Genomic DNA, 16,486 nt, shown 5'->3' with positions numbered 1-16,486 from the left:
AGCATATTCTTAGCTTTATTATAGAAATTAAACTCTTTTACCTACAATCATTGATGTATACTACTCAAAGCCGTTAGTAAATACTATGTGGAGTTGATATAAAACAAAATTATAGTTTATTCATAACAAATGTTTGTAACTTCTAATTTCAACTACACTAAATTCTTTTACCTTTTGATCTATAACATGTGCTAATTAACTCCATTGCTATAAACTAATTTACATGCATGGCATTTTTTTTAAACTTCCAGGCGATCTCAAAATTCAATCTTTATAAATTTGAAATTATACCAGATTAAGTTTAAGTATTAATAACTGAACTCTAAAAAGTTTTTTCTCTAACAAATAATTTTTATAAAACGCAAATCAAAATTAATTGAATTAGCTTTACTTTCTGTCTCATTCACAAATCCCACCACCTTTCTACTATAGTATACTTTTTATCTCCTCTCCTTTTTATCAATCCTACAATAAGAGTACAATTTATAGAAAATAGAATATACGTATGAACAGGATATATGTAATATCTGACTCGCATATTTATTGAAATAGTAGTTTAATATGGGTCAAACATATAACAAATCTTTAAATTTGTTAGAATTTTCCTCTCATATACTTTAATTACGTCATTTTCTTGTTGAATCTTTGAACCACCCATGATTTATTTATTTTAAACACTGTTGAGCTATGTGGCACAAAACTTCCGCAAATATTTTTGGTTGATAGTGCGCGTGAGATCCACCTTTCTCACGTAAAAATTGCAACCAATCAAACTTCAGTCCATTTACATGTCATATAATCATTTCCAAACTTAAAAAACTAAAGCTCATTCACCCCCCCCCCCCCCCCCCAAAAAAAAACACTTCTAACTTGAAGAAAAAGAAATCGATGAACAAGATAACTTCGACATTGAAACTTGATAATTACAAAAAAATCAAAGAAGAAGAGATATATTCTAATAAGCAACTTCAACTCAATGATGAAGAGAAAGAAAAGTGGAGAAATAAGAGAAAGGGGAGGAATTAGGGTTAAAAGGGAACAAGAGCGTTGGTGGGTGGTGCTGGAATCCATATCAGTGTCTTTAAAATGTCTTCACGCACTCAAGCAACGTGAGATCACATTTTGTGCACATCAGCCCACAATGTTTGATAGGAACAAATTATGAGTGATTTAAAAATTCAATAGGAAAATGACGTAGTTGAGGTATATAAGGAGAAAAACCTAACAAGTTTAGAAATCTTTTTATGAGATTCGCTTTTAATATATTATTGTACGTCAAATACATTGTGGCATTTCCAAAGGTATTTCAATAAGTCTCGAAAATAGGCGATCTACGTAACCATTATTTCTATATCGTTAAATGATAAAAAAACTATTTTCGATAATTACTTGACTCGATACTCCACACAACTATGCTTTCTCTCTCCTAAGTCCGAAAAAGTCAAAAAAATCAAAGCATCAATCTTGGCTTAACTTCATCACATCAAAACCAGTCTTCTTTAATCTTCAACTCCTTCATACATACTCTCTCCTACACTACCCCGTCAATCTCGCTACCCCTTACCCCACCCCCACGCCACCACTCCACCACCATGCAATCGCCATAGCTTTTTCATATGTACAAAGAACCAACAATATCTTCCTCTTCCCTATTACACCATGACTCCTTTCCCTTTTTTCTTCATCATCTGCTTCGTTTGCCTCTTCCCTTTTCTCCCTTCTTCCTCTTCTCTTCACTATCCTTACAGTAAGCAACTTCAAATTCTTCTATTACATTCTTCCATTTTTCAGTTTTTCAGTTTTCATCGACTGTTATTGACTAACTAGCTGTTTTGCTCTGTTTTTACAGATTACTCTTTGCATATTGATTGTGGGGGTCTCTCAAATTCAACTGATATCTTCAATACTACATGGGTTTCCGACCGGTACTTTACCGGCGGAGCAATTTCCGTTGTATCGGAACCTCTTCACTTTCAGCACTCACAGGAGAAAACCCTTCGTTATTTCCCCATTTCATCTGGAAAGAAGAACTGTTATGTGATCCCCAATTTGCCCTCCGGCAGGTACCAGCTCCGGACGTTTACAGTGTATGATAATTACGACGGAAAGTCGCACTCGCCGTCGTTTGATGTTTCCGTTGAGGGTAATGTTGTCTTTCAATGGAGGTCACCTTGGCACGAAACTATCTCACGCGCCGGCGCGTATTCCGATCTGTTTTTTACAGTTTCCGATGATGAAGCTAATGTTTGTTTTTACAGTATTGCCACTGACTCACCGGTTATTGCTTCTCTTGAAATTACCCAAATTGATCCAGCTTCTTATCTAGTCAATGACACTTCAATTTTGGTGAATTATGGTAGATTTTCTAGCGGGTCGGATCAATGGGGACCCGGTTTTAGCAACGACACTGACCGGTTCGGCCGGTCATGGCAATCGGATGCCGATTTCCGGTCTAAGATTGCCGTTAAAACCACCGGAGCAACTGTTAAAGCTATTTCTGCTATTAAAAATGTGATAAATGTAGATAGAGCTCCAAATTATTTTCCTTTGAAATTGTACCAATCTGCAGTTACTATAATTGGTGAAGGGGGTGAATTTTTGGAGTATCTGTTACCGGTAGACGCTAAATTGGATTACTTATTATGGTTTCATTTTGCTGAAATTGATGTTAGTGTGAATAAGGCAGGTAAAAGGGTGTTTGAGATTGTAGTGAATGGTGAGAATGTGAGTAGAGTGGATATTTACAAGGAAGTTGGGAGTTTTGCAGCTTATGATTTCAAATATGTTGTTAAGAATTTGAGTAGTGCTGAGTTGAGTGTGAGGCTTGTGCCTATTGTGGGTGCTCCTGTGATTTGTGGGCTAGAGAATTATGCTATTATTCCAGCTGATCTCAAGACTCTTCCTGCACAAGGTATACCGTGATTTAGTTTATTTCAAGAACTTCTTGTTGTTGCGTGTATTTGGTGATTGACTCAGCTGTTTATACTTGTGTTTGTAGTTGTTGCTATGAAAGCATTGAAGGAGTCGCTTAAAGTTCCGGATAGAATGGGATGGAATGGTGACCCTTGTGCTCCTACTACTTGGGATGCTTGGGAAGGTGTTACTTGTCGTTCCACTACGAATGGATCGCTTGTGATATCCCAAATGTAAGTGATTGCTTTTCTGTCTGCTGTACGTGGATACAATTAGGTTAAATGTTGACTGGAGAATATATGAGCTAAGTTAGTGTCTAGCCTGCGTTTGATGTTTGGATATAACTTTACTGCTACTTTGGTCCATTTCGTATTTGATTGGGGGGGGGGGGGGGGCGATACTAACATGTGGCGATAAGCACGTCATAGGTGAGATATAATAACAATTTAAATAGTGGTTGTTTGTGTTGAGAACATTAGGGCGAGCTAGAAAACTAATGCAGATGTATGAGAAACGAATCAATATCTTACTTCTAGTTGCAATACCGAATTTCAGAGCATAATTAGAAGTGTATGGAGTTGTTTAGAGCAGCTATTGCCCAAGTAAATCACCTATATTTCTGTTCTGAACAATGAAACAGAGAATTAAAAAATGCACAACTTGCTGCACGAGTACTTGGGTCAAAAAGTTTATGCTTCGCAGTTCTTTTGGTTATTACTAAATACTGTGGTGCTACATGATCTTACCAGAAAAAAACATTTAAAAGCATTTGGCCGAATTATGCTTAAGAACTCAATTCCTTGAAAGTTATCTTTGAAATTCCATGGCGAGGCTGAGGCATTTGGGTTGGGGTGTCAATTCACCTTAATGAGGCCATAAAGAAGTGTCGTGGAGTTAATGCACATTTCAGATCCATTAGTACACGAGCTCCTAGAAACCACTGTAGCTGGACTATTAAAGTGTGAAATTTCCATTGCTCCACCTTCTCTAAGACAGCATTCTTCTTTCATATCCTACTGATCTCACTTCTAACTTGACAAATGATGTAATCTTTAATTTCAGTTTGTGTGTCAAAGAAGGAAAGAAACAGATCTTTTTTTCCGTAACAAATATCCCTTGACTTTCTGTTGATTAAATCTAGTGATAACTAATCCAGCACATGTATATCCTTCTTGATTCTTTGAGTTCTTATCTTTCAGAGATCTTGGAAGCCAAGGCTTAAAGGGATATATCAGCGACCAAATTGGGCTCTTGTCTAATTTGGTAAGCTTGTAAGTATCAACTGTCAATTTCTTACCTCTTAACAATTTTGCTCTTACATACTGGAATTTCACATGTTGCTAATCCTCCTGCACAGTGATGAATAATTCTTTGATTGGATCATTTAAGTTGCATCAGTTTCTTTTATGTACTTTCACTGTTTGTTACCCCTGCTAATTTGGCCTTTGCAAATAGTCATTCTACCTTCTCCTACCTTTTTGTGTTGCAGGAACTTAAGTTCTAATTCTTTGGGAGGTTCTCTACCATGGGGATTGGGTCAGAAGTCTCTTGTGAAACTGTAAGACCAGATTTCAGCTCTGTGTTCTTGGTCATGCATTTGTTTACTTGAAATTGTCTGCTGCTTTGCATATTAGAATTATGAGTTTTATCAAGTCCACATACATAAATTGTTGAATGTTATTGGATTCCTGAATATTGAAACTGCCAGATTTTTCTGATCCACTCAGTTGCTACTAGCCTAACAAGTACCTCTTGTAAATTCCTTTTTTTCCCCGGGCCTTTTTTTAAAGAAAAATCTCCTTAATCCTTAGGCCTTAGCTTGAAGTTTAGGTAACAGAACAACGCCAGCTTTTAAAGCCTGAAGTTTGAACCCTCCCAGTTATGTCTTAATTGAAGTGCTTTTTTATCAAATTTTCCTGAAACTGTCCCCTATTATTGATATTCTTGTTAAAATATAGGCGTAAAAACAAGTGCTCAACCACTCTGTAATTTAGGATATGTTGGCGGTACTCTAGTCTCTTTTGAAGGGCTAACCACCTTCGTCAAACTGGTTTGCTGTCATGTTATTGCTATTCATCATTTGAAGATTTTTTGTGCAGGGATTTATCAAATAACAAATTTACTGGAACCCTACCAGATACTCTGGCTTCTTCAACCTTGCAGATTGTGTAAGCTTCGTTCTTGTTCACAATAATCTTTTTACAGATTTGTCGTTGCATATTTCACTCTTTGTGAGGTACCAGTTGCTTATTTAATTATTGTCATAGAGAACAAGATTAGTAGTTGGGTTATAAATTACTTGGGCTCATTCAGACAAAAGAAATTTATCTCCTTCTAGTTAACTTCTACATAGTTCTAACAGTTACACTGTAACTTACTCAGGTTTTTGAATGGTAATGCACTAGAAGGCCAAGTGCCCGAGGAACTTCTTTCCATTGGGGTCCATGGTGGAGCTATTGAGTATGTCATTCTCTATTTTCTTTATAAAGTTCTTCCTTCAGTAGATTTTATGGTCTTACTTTAGTAGATTTTAAATTTTTGAATCTGTGCTTTAACTAAAAAAACAAGACTGATTCGATGAAGGGTGCCTCTGCTACTCATGTTATTAGTGCATCAAAAGAGGTGCTTCCCTCTGTTAAAATCTTGTTTAGGTTGTTAAAAATACCTTATGGCGTAATGGTTTAAATTGGAGTTTGCCCTTTGTTTCATGGACAATAAAAGTAACTTCAATGGGTCTTCTAGACTCTAAGCATCTTTAACCAGTCCCTAAACTTTTGGGATAATTATCTTACAGAAATCAATGCAAACATGTGATAATGCTACTGTATAACAACCATATTATACTGAACTGGACCACCTCTGTGCCCGCAAGCTATTTCATAGCAGAAATTGTGCACACATAGTGCATCAACCACTTAACATATGCCAATCCTGTAACCTTTGGCACACTGACACTCGTTGAGTCGAAGCCATGATGCCTTCCTCACAGTAGAGCAGTACACATGACTACAACTACCAGCAATCACATATTCCGGTGATGAATCACAACTATGCAAAATAATTGTATGCTATCCCGTTAATGCTCAATCTGAATAACAATGCATCCGAAACTGGTTTCATGCTAGTAAGTGATGTATCATATCATACACAATGTATAGATTGGATAGAACTCATCAGGTTTCAAATTCATTTGCAAACATCGCTGCCTGAAACCTCTTCTTTTTTATGACGGTGGTGCTTGTGTTCACCTCAGCAAAGCCACTGGATATCTGCTACCTCCCATCAACACAAGTACCACGTAACTCTGCGTTCCCACTATGACTTGGGCAAGGGCTGCCTAAAACCTCTTTTCAAAGCTTTTATACAAAATTTCACTATTGTTCAACATGCCGTTTATCAAAAACGAGTATTTCTGCGGTAAGGTCTTCACATATGTCCAATTTAAGTTAAGTAGCACTCTTACAGTGTCTAGCCTCAACCAAAGATTGCCAATACATACAAAAAATGGTTCAATGGTTTTAAATACATCCTAACAACTCATACCCAAACTCGGTGGTCATTTGGATGACTAGTTGTCTGTGACAGAGTTCGCTAATGATATAAATTATTAGTCTAGTAGGCAGATGGTATTTTTTGAGGCTTTATATGGACAATAATGTTGTTCATCAGATAGTTGGTTCAAACCCCGGGAGACAGTTTTAGAATCTAGATTTGGTTCAGCATTTGGTTAGGTGAAAGTAACCCTAGAGCGGCTTAGAAGAACTCAAAGTAGATATATTTGTGTGTAAAACTGATAGAAAATAATAGATTCCCGAATCCCACTTTGCAAATCAGGTATATGCTCGTCCTCACTAATATGTTTTTGGTAGGATAGGATGGCTGATGTTCGTCATAGTTTGTTATGTTCTGAATGAAATAACTTGGTGGTTGGAAACAGTTAAGTGTAGATGATAGTGTACTATGTATCCCATGTATTTTTTTTTAATGACAAGGAAAACCCGCAGCCACCCGTGAAACCCCCGCTCCTATGCAATAGCTCGCAAACCACATAGGTATTCCCATCTATTCATAAGTCACAATTGTCACTTTATTTCCAGACATGTCACTGAGGTTTCATATAGTCACCTGCAACTTGTCTGGGACCAAAGCTTAGTAATAGTAGTTGTTCTTACCTGACTTTTAGAAAGCCAGACGGCAAAAAGAGATGCGCCTCAAAATCAGTGGATGCTTATATACTTTATTTTTCTGAATAGATAACCTATAAATATTATTGAAAAAAGTAGCAGGGAAAAAACTGGATAAAGCAGAAAAAAATTACTTAGAATATGGAAGATTTCTGGTTTGAAACTTGAAAGGACTGAGAGGAGGTTGAGAGACGGCCGGTATGGCTATTCTTCGCAAGCAGGGTTTTCACTGCATGTTTTGCCTTACTTTTAATATTACGAGTGATAAATCACAGGCTTAAGATGACTAAATGAAGTCGTCTAACGGTACCTTCTAGGGTGGGGGTGGGGAGCTTGTTTCACCTGCTTTTGATTCATCTCCTTTGTCCTCCAAACTTGTAAGAAATGCAAAAAATGAAAGGAAAAAAACAAACAGGTTACTGTAATCTTTGAAGGTTTTCTGGAAAATGTGTACAATATAGTAAAATAATTGTCAAGGTGGTGTCCCCAGTGCTTTTCTGTTTTGTTTGATAAAAGAAATGTAGAAGATAGTGGTGAATTTTGCAGAGGTTTACATTTTGTTACTTTCTTCATGTACTAGTCTTTTCACTGTTTTCTAACTGAGTATTTTTTTGCTTCCATAGCCTCTCTGGTAATAAAGGGTTGTGTGGCGGACCTACTTTGCCTGATTGTCCGTTATTCTGGAGTAAAAATGGTCTCTCTACGGCTGGTAAAGTTGCAATTGGAATATCATGTCTAGTGTTTATTTGCGTGGTACTTTTGGTGGCGTACATTTGCTACAAGAGGAGGCAGAATGATTATGACTTTGGTCTGCCACACGAGATGATGTGTAAGTGGTTTCTGGGAGATTACAACATATTCTCTTTCCATAGCATTCTTTTTTTGAGATCAAAGATAACATTATTCTCCATTATCATGTCTATAAAAAAATTGTGTTCGCAACAAGTTTAACAAGATTTTCAAAACAAAAAAAGAAAAGGTGTTGGCTGGCTAACTTTTGCTAACAGTTTTATATTCCATCATCTGTGCAACTCATACAACTGAATTCTACTTTCTTGTGGAATATCTTAGATATAATTTTTCTTCATTGCTATACCATAGTCATAGATGTCATTGTCCCTATCCATAATATACTCGTCTTGTATGTCCGTATATTGTTTCCCATATTCAATTCTTTATCTGCCTAACTGATTTTGGAAAGATTCAAACCAGACCAGTAGGTGGGTTGTCGTAACTATACCGTGGTAATATTTGTTCTGGTTTATGGCCGAATAATAGAGCTTAAGTTGGTTCTGTGACGTATAAGATGTGTACTTATGCGAGTCATCATATTCTTAGAGAAGTGCAGATCATCAATTTGGTATGTGTTACTAAAATCTTGGTATAGCAAGCTCACAATCATCTATATTTTAGTTTCTTAACATGAAATTATCTGTTTCTATTGGGTATGCTGGATGATAGGTACCTCACAATCCAAAATTGTTGTTGCACTACATCGGATCCTCAAAAAATGCTCTATTTTGGAGGATCTGATATGCCCTCTGTTGAAATTTTCGAAGAGTCTGAGCATCATAGTTCTCTTTGTAGCATTGTTGTTTATTCTGATTGTGAACTAATCTCTATGCTTGCGAAATTTGTCTTTACAGCATTAGCTGCAAAGAGGAATAGGTACCAACGACAAAAATCACTGATGACTCTAGAAATGGAGAGCCAACATGCCAAAGGATTTATACCAACATACAATGCAACATGAGATAACTTGCCAAATAGGAGACAGATAGAAGTGGTGAGGTAAACAAAATTATGTCCCTAAAGGGGGTATGTAGAATTTAGATTTGTTTTTGTAGAGTTCAATTAATGCCAATTTGTTAATGATAGATTAGGCAAATGCCTCCATTGTATCATACCCAATTTTGGGCATTTGACAAACACACATACTAAGATTTGTGACTCATAAACATGTAATGCACATAGAGATAGTCAACTTTTCTTTGTTTTGTTCCATAATTTACATAATTGTGTATTCATATTCTATAAATATGATTTATGCCCATAAATTTTAAAAACTATCAAAACTAATTATAAGTTTGTATTAAAAGTCAATTGGACCTTGTTGCAATATTGTAGTTTGGAATGAGTGCAATAAGCATCATTCCATACACCTTGAAGTAGACAAAGTATGTGACTTTGTTACTCTGAGTCGATTGTTTGTTATTTTTATCAACAACCATATCATCGCTTTCATATTCACGGAATATTGACTCCGTTTGAAAAAAAAAAGATCTGGTCTTTCATTACCAATTTCTTTCATTTTCGATTCGGGATGATGAGCCCAACCCTGCTAGATGTAGCTCTCTTAACCGGTCTTGAACTTGAATTGGATAGACCGGAGTCTTTCTTACCCATCCGATAAACCTTTTACAGACTCGGTTCTTTCAAATCCTCTCAACAATAATTGATCGTTCGCTCATACTTTCTGGTGTGCATTTAAAAAATTATGTAATACAAAGCAAATAACTATTATAGAGGGTGTTTTGTAAAAATAAAAGTCTGGTATAAGATTTCATTTTTTTCGAAAATCTCAAATAATGAGATTTGACTCAATACTAGGGAAAAAATTAGTATTTGGAAACAATATCAAATTGTATGGACAAACATTATTTGTCAACTTTTTTCCCAAATATTCTTTAGGAAATCTATGGCCAAACCGTCCTACATTTGTGGCGACAAAAATTGTAACGAAAACATACTTTTAGTAGCGGCTAATTATAAGAAGTTGCCAGTACTGACTTCAAGAGTAACTTATATTACACTTAACTTCGACAAATTTAACCAAGAAGTACTTTTTGTGGTAATTAAACTTGCCACTAATATATATTTTTAACTGCCGCTATACCATACTTTTTACTAGCGATCAAAGTTGACACTAAACCCTACATATATGGTCCACTAATTTAAGTATTAACGGTGAATTAAGTTACCACCTAAACCTACTTTCGAGGGCATTAGAATTGACATTAGAACATATGATTAGTAGGACTATTATAGATATTAGCAGCGACTTAGTTTGAAACTAAAATAAATTAGTAATGGCAAAACATATTATGGGTATTCGTGGCGATTCATATTGCCGCTAAAACAAGTTATTAGTGGCGACTAATATAGCTTTTCGCGGAGACTAATGATGCCACTAAACACATAATTTGTGGCAACTTTTATAAGTGTTTACGGCGACTAATGTTGCCACCAAAACTAATTATTAGTGGCGACTGTTATGTACATTTGTTGCCGCAAAAAAATTTAAATTAGTGGAGACAATTATGGTTTTCGCGGCGACAAATGTTGTCACTATAACATATTATTAGTGTCGACTTATGAGCTCGCGGCAACAGGTGTTGCTGCTATAACTAATATGGCTTTTCGCGACGAGAAATACTGCCACGACACATTATTAGTGGTGACTTTTATGGGTATTCGCGGCGATTAATGTTGTTGCTAAAAACTTATAATAAGTAGTGAATATTATGGGTATTCCCGGCTTCTTGTTGTGTAATATTGGTGGCGACTTTTATGGGCATTCGCGGCAACTAATCTTGCCACTAAAACATATTATTAGTGGCGACAGTTATGGGTTTTCGAGTAAACTTGTTACTAAAACACATTATTAGTGGCGACTATTATGGGTACTCTCAGCGACTAGTGTTGCCACTAAAACATATTACTAGAAGCGACTGTTATGGGCATTCCCGGCAACTAATCTTGTCACTAAAACTTATTGGTGGCGACTTTTATGGGCATTCGCGGCAACTAATCTTGCCACTAACATATTATTAGTGGCAACAGTTATGGGTTTTCGCAGCGAGTAAAAGTTGTTTAAAACACATTATTAGTGGCGAATATTATGGGTACTCGCAGCGACTAGTGTTGTCACTAAAAAATATTATTAGTAGCGACTGTAGCCAACTAATCTTGCCGCTAAAACATATGATTAGTGGCGACTATTATGGATATTTGCCACGAGGACTACTGCCATCAAAACATATTATTAGTGGCGACTTTTTAGATGATGATTAGTTTAGTGCTTTTTAGCATATATTAGTAGATCCACTTAGTAGTTCAGGTTCTATACCTTCGGTAAGGTATAGGACAATCTTAGTAGTTCAGGTTCTGTAGATGGTTGTTAGGCCATAAAAAAAATTTCACAGAAGTAATTGTATTCTTATATACACAGTTTATATGTATTTTTACATATATTTCATAGTTATATTGTATCTTTGCATTCTTTCGTTTACTTTTAGCAGTTGTTCAAGGTTGTCGTGGGTCGTATCCCGAACTCCCGATATCTATCATAAAACAATAGAGGCTTCATAGATATAAATATAAAGTATTGAGAGTCTTTCAGTATTGCTATTCAAATGTTTTGTTAAAGCTATTACCGTTTTCATTAAGTATTTCCAGACAATTTAATTGAGTACTTGACTTAATGATTTATTTCAAATTTAAAATCTATATTTGTTTAAGTCTCAGTCAAACCAAGAATTTACTTAAGGACTAGCAATGGTTCTCGAGTGTCGACCACGCTCAATATATAGACTCAGTGGATGAGAATTTATTTTTAATGACGACTTATATAAGCTTTAACGATGACTAATATAGGTATTAGCGTCGACTAGTAAATTCTAAATCACAAACTTTTCTTCGTGCTAAATTTGATTAGTCTACACAAAATTTGTTAATATCTTAAAAAATTGTAAAAACATAACTCAAGAAAATTATTCTTTTTTATAATAATAGATTTTGGATGTAACATGTGTCTTTCTCAATCTTTCAAGTAAAACATTCAACTATTGTTTAACCATTTTCAATAACTTACTAAACTTTAGATTGTGCTCTAAAATTTACTCATAGAGTTTCAATTTGTTCAAAAGCAACAACTAATTTAAAGCATGCCCTAAAAAGATCTAGATATTACGAGATAAAAAAAGAACTATTTATTAAATAACTGTTCCAGAAAGAGATAACTCGTAAAGAAGTTCACATAACTTAAATCATTTAAATCTGTCATCAAAATAAAAGTTACGATAGAGTGATAGTACTCTTCTATCTTTAATCACGAATTTTGAATTAAAGCCTTAAATATAAAAACACATTTTTATTGAATTTTAGCTTAACCCCTAAATAAGTCGAACACTCAAAACAAATATCAAACACTCGATTTAAAAAAAAAAAAAAAGGACAAACATAAAACAAGTGAAATGAAAATGGGGATGGATATTGGATTTTCTCTTTCCTTGAGTTCCTTTCAAATCTACTCAAGTTTTTTTTTGTCTTATTTCTTACTATTCCAACTTTTATGTCAACTTGGAAGAAGAGAAGACTTGTCATTTGGACAGTTTCAGATGAGATCATTATTCTATTTGATCATGACTTTACCTAACAAATACAAATAAGGCTATGGTATTATAATGATGTAAACCATAATAAACAATAATATATTCACTAAGGTTATATTTTATTTTTTTTACTTCAGTTGTTCGACGTTCGATATTTATTTTGAGTCTTGATTAATATAAATTCACATTAAAAATATATCGTGTAGCACTATAACGCTCCATATAAAAAAAAAATCATACTCTGAACTCGAATTCACTGAACTCCTATAGTGAAATGCTTACAACTTTATTACAAGTCTATAACCTTTGTGATACACTAAGGTCACATTCATATAGCTGCTATAGTGATTTGACCCCATTAAACACTCAAAATAATAATCTAAGTTACCCCAATAAACACTCAAATAATAATCTAAGTTGTTATATTAAATTTCATTAATAAAAACTAAATCTTACAATGACTTGTATATTTATTTCTCTCATAATTTATGGACCTTTCTATTATGGTTAAAACTTTTTTTCAAATAAACTAAATTTTTTATGAGAAACGTAAAAATACGATCTAAAACTTACAAATTATCATAAATACTAGACCATAATCTAATATTTTCCCCGTAAAATTAGCAATATATGAGCAAATCACTAACATTACCCAATTTATTCCCAAAGAGACCTAAACGATGTCATATAGTCTTATAAACACGCTTTGAAATTTATTTAATTAATTTTCTTATTAATTTAAGAAGTGACCTTAATATAACCACGTCGACGTTCAAATTAAAGCATCAAATTATTTATAAGATATAGTAATAATTAAATCACATGGCTCCTGAGGAAATATGGAAATTGCATGGATGTAATTATTATTTTAATGGATATAAAAATTTGGATGGAGATAAGATAACGGTAAAATTATTTTTATTTAAATTATAAATTAATATATTCGAATTCTACTCATTCATAATGCTTTCCAGTTATCTATTGAATGTGAGAAAGTCTTTGTGAAGTACTAGACCTCCACGAAATTATATATTCTGTCATAATAAAAATGTTTATTGATGCATGAAGGGACCTTTTTTTTCAAAAAAAAAAAGAAGTATAAAAAGTCCAAGAAATCAGCTATCACAAGAATATATTCAAAGTTAGTGCAAATATATTAAACAATACATAGTACAATTACAAAAAGTAAAACTAAAAATCAATCCTCCCATACAAGCAATTATTATTATAATAAAATAATTAGTTATAGTTAGAACTCAGAAGTTTCAACAATAGTAATAATAATAAAAATAATAATGATCACAATCCAAATTCATGATACACACGTATTTTTAGATTCTAGAACAGTTAATTTGAGAGATAAATTTATAAGTCAGTTGTCCAAAACAGTCATATAATATCTACAACGGGCTGATCGATAAAGACAAATTAATCGTATAATTTTTTTAGACTAATTAGCTTTTGAACAAATAATACGTAATAATAAAAATAAAAATAAAATGATGAAAAACGCGTAGTGAGTTTTCAAAAGAGTCTTTAGTCCACTCTTTTATTTGATGAATCCAAAAATAATAAATTTAAGGTAATAATAATATCGTACTGCTAATACATATTATTAAATTTTTGCCATTTTCTTGACTTCATTGACCTCGTTAAATACAACCAAAAAAAGAAAGAAAAAAAAACAAGTCTCCACTTTCTCTAAGAAGCTCCAAATATTTGTTATGACTTTTAATTTGATGATTTATAATTAAAAATTCTAATATTTCATTTCAATAACTTGTGAACTAGCTAGTTCATCTATCTACGACTACTATTTTTTAATTTCTTTTCTTAAAAAGCAATGTAACGTAACATAGTTTATTTTATAACAGAAGTCGAAAATCGAAAAGAAAATAATTAAGAGCTAAACAAGCTATGAAAGCACTAATGGTAAATTTGATTGAATTACTCTTAGAGCGATATCAAGTCTCGAATTTGAGTTTTAAAGAATTTTTATTTTTTCATTTGATGTTTGATATTTGTATTAGGATCTGATTAAACTTAAAATAATATCAAAAAATTTTACCTTAAAAAAAAAATTTTGTTAACTCGTAACAATCTATACACTTGATTGAGCAAATAATATACCAAATAAAAAAAGATACAAATCTAAATTTCTTTTACATAATTTCTTAATCTCATCAGATGATTTATCTTTTAATAATTTAATTCTCATAATATTGCTCTCAAATAAAATTTATCTTATACGCATTCGAAAAATAATCAATTAATAATTTTTCATCTTTTAACTTGTCATCCATAAAAAGCAAATTGTAGATCCAAAGGGACATAAATATCAGTCATCATTATTGTCAACAAAAGCAACTTTAATAATATGACAAATATCCTCACAACTTGCATACGTATAACATTGGATTTGAGCCTAACACTTAAAAAGTATGTTACTATTAAGTATTACTTATTTAAATTGATATTTGATTAAATTTATATTAAAAATTTAAATATTAAAAAATAAAATACGCACATACTAACAAAGATCAATTATTAACATCACTTTGTTATTTTATATATAAAATTACATGTTAACGTCTACACGATATTAACTTAATTTTTTAGAAAAAAATACATCAAGATACATTATTTTCTATTAAAAATGATGTTATTTTTATGGTTTGAAATTGAACAATAATAATTGACGACATGAGGGCAAATGCCTAATGAGTCTTTGGACCATTTTTCTTGCATCATTGATCTAGTTAAATGTGATAAAACGCAAAAGTGTTTAAATTTAAATTTTATAAATATCGAATGTATTATCAAAATCGGAGTTGATATTAATATAAATTTAGTTATTCATGCGGACTAATTTGATTATCCTTAATGTCACAATTTTTAGTAATACAAATATTGAAGATCATAATTTTTTTATTTAAAAGAAGTTTATTTTGTTATTTGTACATTTGATACATTTATATCACATGAACCATAAAAATTAAACGTATGTTTCATGCCATGTCGGCAATAATAATTGTTTTCTCTTTGTCCCACAAAATTTTAATTAGTTGGAAAAAATCCCTTGATATTACGTCAACCCTAATTAATTAATATCATTGATTTAATTAATTATCCAAAAAGTCTCTTTATATATATAATTAAATTCTTTTATAATAACATTACCTGTTTTTAGAGTTGTCAATATGGGCTAGCCCACCCATCCGGGTAATCCATACAGACTTTTACATTATACGGGTCAGGCCAGGCTAGCCCATTTTTGGTATGGGCTGGAAAGTGGTCGGTCCAACCCACAAGTACGTGGGCTACAGGTTTGCCGGGCTAGCCCACTTTTAAAAAAATTATATATATATTTTTTTAATTATTAATTTAAATTATAAATTATAATTTAAAAATATTATTATAAATATCGACAAAACAATATTACATGATGTTAATTTTACTACTTGTTAATCAAATTCACTAATAAAATTGTTTTTATAAAATATTTATTAAGTTAAGTTACCATAAAAAAATAATTAAGTTTTTCAAGTAAAAGTATAAATATCTAAATAGAAATATTAACCTAATTGTTTTGAGTTTGGTCTCTCTTTAATTTTAAATTTAATATTATATTCTATTTTTTAATTAAATTTTATTGGCCCAGGGGCCGACCCTACCGATATTTCTCAAGCCCTTCTAATCAACTGACTTATTCAGATCAGGCTAAAAAGTTATGTTCTTAAATGTGTTTCAAAAATCTTAGCTCAGCCCTACTAAATTCGGATAGGCCAGGCCGGCCCAACGTGCCTAGCCTATATTGACGACTCTACCTGTTTTGATAATTTTCTTATTATTATAGCAAATTAAGTATTGTTATAGAATATAAATTATAATATATGTAAAATTAATTGAAAAAATGACTATTAATATATATAGTGTTATTATGTAGAACGATATTATTAAAAAAATGATTTTTTATTTGAAAAACGTGTTACAATT

The 16,486-nt window shown here is 32.7% G+C and overlaps 1 protein-coding gene across 1 annotated transcript; it reads left to right on the top strand.

Moving 5' to 3' along the window:
• The first annotated feature begins 1,290 nt into the window (after window positions 1–1,290).
• LOC101265022 (receptor-like protein 4) lies at window positions 1,291–9,104 on the top strand. The gene is made up of 9 exons (XM_004238915.5): window positions 1,291–1,747; window positions 1,850–2,911; window positions 2,999–3,146; window positions 4,113–4,184; window positions 4,403–4,471; window positions 5,013–5,081; window positions 5,296–5,373; window positions 7,721–7,926; window positions 8,744–9,104. The coding sequence occupies exons 1-9, from the start codon at window positions 1,660–1,662 to the stop codon at window positions 8,848–8,850; spliced, it is 1,899 nt and encodes a 632-aa protein (XP_004238963.1). The 5' UTR covers window positions 1,291–1,659; the 3' UTR covers window positions 8,851–9,104.
• The last annotated feature ends 7,382 nt before the right edge of the window (window positions 9,105–16,486 follow it).

The sequence above is a fragment of the Solanum lycopersicum genome, chromosome 5 (assembly GCF_036512215.1).
Source record: "Solanum lycopersicum chromosome 5, SLM_r2.1".
NCBI classification, from domain to species: domain Eukaryota; kingdom Viridiplantae; phylum Streptophyta; class Magnoliopsida; order Solanales; family Solanaceae; genus Solanum; species Solanum lycopersicum.
This window is presented reverse-complemented; position numbering and strand designations above follow the sequence as displayed.

What these genes read in the sequence shown, in the direction of transcription:
- LOC101265022 (XM_004238915.5), top strand. Translation starts at nt 1,660, where the DNA reads ATGACTCCTTTCCCTTTTTTCTTCATCATCTGCTTCGTTTGCCTCTTC. An exon ending in TCGCTTGTGATATCCCAAAT is followed by an intron (nt 3,147 to 4,112) that starts GTAAGTGATTGC and finishes CTTATCTTTCAG; the next exon opens with AGATCTTGGAAGCCAAGGCT. An exon ending in TTGTCTAATTTGGTAAGCTT is followed by an intron (nt 4,185 to 4,402) that starts GTAAGTATCAAC and finishes TTTGTGTTGCAG; the next exon opens with GAACTTAAGTTCTAATTCTT.